This window comes from Rhinolophus ferrumequinum, chromosome 5 (genome assembly GCF_004115265.2).
Source record: "Rhinolophus ferrumequinum isolate MPI-CBG mRhiFer1 chromosome 5, mRhiFer1_v1.p, whole genome shotgun sequence".
NCBI classification, from domain to species: domain Eukaryota; kingdom Metazoa; phylum Chordata; class Mammalia; order Chiroptera; family Rhinolophidae; genus Rhinolophus; species Rhinolophus ferrumequinum.
Window position 1 is genome coordinate 78,621,617 of NC_046288.1, and position 5,995 is coordinate 78,627,611.

The following is a 5,995-nucleotide window of genomic DNA, read 5'->3' on the forward strand; positions in this document are numbered from 1 at the left end:
CCTCATCAAGCCTCAATTTTCTCATCTGTACAATGAAGACGGTGATAACTGTATGAATGATTAAATCATTTATTAAACATTTATAACACTAACTGGTTCCTGGTACGAAATCAATAAATACTAGCTATGGTCATGACAAGGGTGAAGATGGCGATGATGATGAAGGAGACTCATGACGATGGTCAGGACACCAGCCTGTCTCCAAAGCAGAGAACGCAGGAATAAGCACCGTGGGGTGGGGCCAACTAGCATCTAGACCCCACAAAAGAGGAGTAATGGTGGGAGATGAGGAGGGACCAGGAGAGAAAGACACAGAAGGCAAGGAACCAGTTAGGAGGCCTTTGCATCATTCTCAGTGAGAGAGACTGAGCCCTGCCCAGGGCAGTGTTGGGGATGATTTCTAAACAGCCATGAGGTCAACTAATGTTATCCTCAGTGATTATCAAGCTGTTCAATTTCCCAGCTTTATAGTGACTATTTGGTCAGGTGTCCACACAAATCAAATGAAGGCACCAGCAGGAGGGCCCCAGGGGTCAGGAAGAAAGATCGGTGTATTCAGAGCTGCACGTTGAGGAATGAGTCTGCTGCTGATGGGAAATCTCCTTCCCTACAGAGATTTACAGGGCCCCATGGGACGTGAAAGCACCCCCATAGCCCACTTGCTGGCCCCCGAGGGATCAGAGTCTCAGAGTCTTCGGGTCTGAATGACTCACACTTGCTTTAAGTAAGAAAAGGAGTAAGGAGAACAGGGAAGTGTCTGTGATATTTTGGTTTTGTTTGTCTCTTCCGGAAATGTTTTGTGTTGGGTCAAATTACCACACATATATGATACGTGCATGTGCGTATGTGGGTCTGCATTTCTCTTTTTCTGACTGTAAAAGTAATGACTGTAAAAGTAATTTCCTCTTTGGAAAGTACCAAAGTTCAGAAGTTAGAATAGAAACCAGTGATAAAACCACTCTGCAGAGATCATTGCTCTGCCTTTCCTCCCATTGATTTACAGTATGTATGTCACACACACACACATGCACACACACACATACATACACACAATATATCTGTTAAATTTATATTATATTTAGAAAATTGGATCACGTGATACACAGTTTTATATCCTACCTCTTGCAGTTATTGTTGACATTTTTCTGCAATTAAATGCTCTCTGAAAACATTTCATTCATTCGCATACAATGAAATTTACTCTTTTTGACATCTATGATTTACCACCACCACCACCTAGATACAGAATAGTTTGTCACTCCCTCAAAATTCCCTCACTGCCCCTTTTCAGTTAGTTCCTCTCCCTAGTCCTAACCTCTGGCAACTGTGGATCTGTTCTCCATTCTTATAATTTTGCCATTTCCAGAATGTCATGTAATTAGAGCCATATAGCATGTAGGCTTTTGGGCTGGCTTCTTTCACTTGGCACAATGCATTTGTGTTTCATCCACGTTCCTGTATATATCAACAGCTGGCTACTTTTTATTGCTGCATAGTACTCCACTGTCTAGACCAGGGGTGTCCAAACTTTTATCAACGTTTTTCACCAACGGCCATATGCGGTAAAATACACAAACAGCCGGCCACTCACTCGAGGTGAAGTACGTATTTGCCTCACCTGGTTTATTTAAGTAAACTAAATATATTTTTGGAATTTGCTGCAGGCCAATAAAAAATGGATCGCGGGCCGCAGTTTAGACACCCCTGATCTAGACGCACCACTATTAGTTCATCCAGTCACCAGGTGAAAGGCATTTACATTGACAAACATGACTTGTACTATTTGAATATTCCATCCTACATATACAGTAAACCATATGTAAACAGTTCCCTAGTATTAGACATTTTGAGTATTACCCTGTTGTAATCATTTGAAATGACCATCTTTAATACAAATTTTTGCTACCAAATATATATGTATATATTTATATAATGTACATATATATCTTATGCTATCAACAAAAATATGGTGTGCCCCACTCGGAATACAGGAAAACATAGAAGAAAATAAAATATACAGTTGTATTAGAACTTTCTGAAAATGTTTGATTATAAAACAGTTTAGGTCTCAGTGCTTTGTACCATCATGAAAATAAGAAAAAATAACTTGCTTTAATTCTAATGCAGCAGTTTTAGCCTGTTAAAAAGAACAAGATTAATCTCTTGTTTCTGAAATCCTGAGCATATGCCTCTTTAAAAGGCCATTTCAGGATATTGTTTTCCAGCAGGAAGCTCCAGCAGGAAGTTTCTTTCCATGATGGAACCACTTGGTACAGAAGACAAGAAGAACGACAGCGCAAGGGCAGGTTTCAGGGCTGGGGCGGTTAGGGCAGCATAGCTGAGTTTCTAGTAGCTACATTTGAACACCTGAAGCCAAAGCCACTAAGAAAGGAATGACAAGGCCAACACTCTCTTCTGCATAAAGGGATGGGACTTCTCTTTGAATAGATGCTGCTGCCCTGCAAATTAAAAAGGAAATAGAGAAAATGTCAGTATTGGTGTACAACACCTGCTTTCGAAAATATACGTGCATGCTTTCTAGAAAATTTGTAGAAAAATTTAAATATAGTACAGAAAGTTATCAGGTGAAAAGCAGAAGTCCCTGAATCTCCCTATTGCCTCTTTCCATAGAGAACAGTCACTGATAGTTTGAACTGTCCTTCCAGGAAGGTGATACACACACACACACACACACACACACACACACACACACTCACATATTTTTTTTATCTAAGCACAAATGAAATCTGCAATTTGCTTTTTCACCTAACACCATATTTTGGACATTCTTCTATATGTAACTATAGAGTTGTAATTCATTCTTCCTCGTGGATGAATTCTTATTGTACCATAAAGTCAGCCCAGTCCCCTGCTGGTGGACATTACATCATCAGAGTTTAATAGTGAAGAAAAACCTGTCCTGACATAAAGACACCGAGAAAGAACCTGGTCAAAATATGGACTCTGGCCATAACAAGTAGGGTCTGACCACTGGATTTTTAACCACAGAAATGACTGAATTCTTTTAAATGAATTAAAAGACAAATTTTAAAAATTATGAAACAATCTGATGTTGGCTTGGAAATGTATCCCTTGGCTCTTCACTGGTGGCGGGGTTCTTAGAGTTTCTAGTTCCATCTGAGTGCTGGTAACCCACCCTTTTTTGCTAAAGGAATCTTCGGCTGCCCACAAAGTTGTACTAGGGCTCCACCTGCTGGACATTTTCTACAATTGCACTTCTGATTCATTTAATGTCCCAAACTTGATTCATTCAAAATTGATCATATATATTTTTGCTTTTAAATAATTAACTAATTTATACAAGGATACGTTTATTCTTATTTTTTTAGAAAACAAAATTATACCAAACCAAACACAATAATGAGTTTCCTTTCATCTTTTTCCAGTTCTCACTCCCTTCCCTAGAAGTAGCCACTGTTAGCAATTTTGAGTTTATCTTCTCATGCCTATTTCTATCATTTACGCCCATTATCATGCACAAATAGAAACATAGTTTTGTTTGCCTTTGTTTTATATGTCTGCGTCCACGTTCTCTGAACCTCAGCATCATAGGGAATCGAACTGCCCACGTTCCAGGAACGTGGTTGGAATGAAACGAGACGAAGACTCCAGAGTGATGAGCTGGAAGCCTGACACTACCAATGTGCTCAGAAAGACCTGAGGATAGGTGAGGAGAGCCACGCTCATTCACCTTGCACATCGTGCAGCAGGAGAGGTAAACTGAGGCACTGATGCCAGAGAAGCACCACTTTCCTATTTCAGGAATAGCAGTGTACCATGCAATGGGTTTTGCAAAAAGGAATTGTACATGATTTGTATCTGTATAAAGTTTAGAGTCTACTGAAGGAGTAAAACCATAGACTTAAGTTACACTGTAACACAGCGATCCCACTAAATCTTCCCAATAAACTTATTCCCCATTTTCCCACCTAACTGAGCCACAGTGGGTTTCTGTTTCTTCCAATCACCACCCGGAGCTTATGCTTATGCTCCCACTGGATGCCTCCAACTCTTGTACGCATGTGTCATTCCCAGCACCTTTGAGAATTCTGTGTCTGAAGTCTATGCGCCTCCCTGGGTAGAAACCAATTGTTTGTTCATTCAGCCATTTACTCCTAAGTGCCTACCAGGTCGCAGGTTCTGTTCCAGGTTGTTGGAACACACCCACCAGAGAACAAAACTGCTCTCCTGGAGCTTATATTCTAGCTTATATTCTAACAGGTGGAAGACAGGCAACAAAGAATAAACTTAATAAACAAATAAGTCAGAAGATGATCGAACACGATAAGAACGAAAAAACAGAACATGAGGGTTTCACAGAGTTAGAGTTTACAATGCAGGCTGTAACTTGAAATACTGAAGCAAAGGTAAGTTTGTGGAGGTGAGATATGAGCAAATATTTACAGGAGTGAGAGAGGTAGCCACATGGACGGCCCTGGGAGGGACTTCCAGGCAGAGGGAACAGCCAGGGCAAAGTCCCTGAGTTGGGAATGTGCCTGGCTTGTTCCAGGAGGCCACCGTGGCTGAGGCTCAGTGAGGGGAAGGCAAGTAAGAAAAGAAATTAGAGAAGTGAGGGGGGCAGGCTGCTTGGCTCTTATTCTGAGTGACACGGGCGCGACTGCAGGGCTGTACGCACATGAGTGACATGGCTGAACTTTTAAAGGACTGGTCTCTGTACTTTGTGTTTGAAAGAGTCCCTAATAAGAAATAAAAAGCTAACTCTACCGTGTTTCCCGGAAAATAAGACAGGGTCTTATATTAAGGTTTGCTCCAAAAGATGCATTAGGGCTTATGTTCAGGGGATGTCCTCCTGAAAAATCATGCTAGGGCTTATTGTCCGGTTAGGTCTTATTTTCGGGGAAACACGGTAGTAGCTGGGTTTCAAAGAGGCCACAGGTATATGGGGCAAAGTGGAAGCAGGGAGAGTTATTAAGGTCAACTGCCATCATCCAGGTGACAGATAACAGCAGCTCAGACCAGGCTAGTCACAGTCAATGACGGGATTTTCCGAGGGGTGAGAGAAAAGGAGCCAAGGATGGCTGCAGATTTGTGGAATGGGCACTTGGGGACTTTTGGAAGGCGGGCATTACCATCAACTGAGACAGGAAGACTATGGGTAGAGCTAGTATAGGGCTGTGCTGGTTTCCCATGGCTGCTGTAGTAAACTTAGTGACTTAAAACAACACACATTTATTCTCTTGTGGTTCTGGAGGGCAGAAGTCGGTACCAGATGCTCCAAGCTAAGGTTAAGGTGTCGGTGGGGCTGGTTCCTCCAGGAGAGTCCCTTGAGGGGGGAGTCTGTCTCCTTGCCCTTTCTCTACCTTCAAAGGGCATCACTCCAGGTGCTGCTCCCATTATCACCTCGCCATTTCCTCCTCTTTTTGCATCAATCTCCCTCTGCCTCCCTCCTATAAGGACACTTACGTTACACTTAGGGTCCACCTGGATAATCCAGGATTCACTCCAGTCACAAGATCCTTAACTTAATCACATTTGCAAAGTCTCTTTTGTGATATAAAGTAAAATTCATTGGTTTCAGAAATTGGGACCTGAATATCTTTGGATGCCATGACTCAGCCCACCACCGTGGGTAAATCCAGGAGGTTAGCTTTGGATGTGTTGAGTCTGAAATATCTACTAGGCATCCAAAAGGAAAGATTCGGTAGACTGTTGAAAATACAGGAGTGGCATTCAGTAGAGGATCTGGACTAAAGATATTCATTTTGGAGTCACCAGCATATAGATGAGATTTAAAGCCATGAGACTGGATTTAAAGCAGATACTCAATGTCACAACCTCCCTTGCAGTTCGACCACAATCACAGGACCAAAACTCTGCCAACCAGATGTACAGATCTGAGTACATCTGTGAGCGCGGTGAATTAAAACAGCAGGTGCCACTCAGGGTCCATTCTAGCCATGGAGGCACCCAAGGCACCAGCTTCCTGAGGCAGCAATGGCAAAGATGCCAGAGG

The 5,995-nt window shown here is 42.2% G+C and overlaps 1 protein-coding gene across 1 annotated transcript in view; it reads right to left on the minus strand.

Annotated features, from left to right (window-relative positions):
• Positions 1-884: 884 nt before the first annotated feature.
• BST1 (bone marrow stromal cell antigen 1) overlaps positions 885-5,995 on the minus strand; it is a 26,807-nt gene continuing 21,696 nt past the window's right edge. The window contains exon 9 of the mRNA XM_033106520.1: positions 885-2,459. Coding sequence (XP_032962411.1) covers positions 2,354-2,459 — 106 coding nt within the window. The 3' untranslated portion in view covers positions 885-2,353. The remainder of the gene's footprint in view (positions 2,460-5,995) is intronic.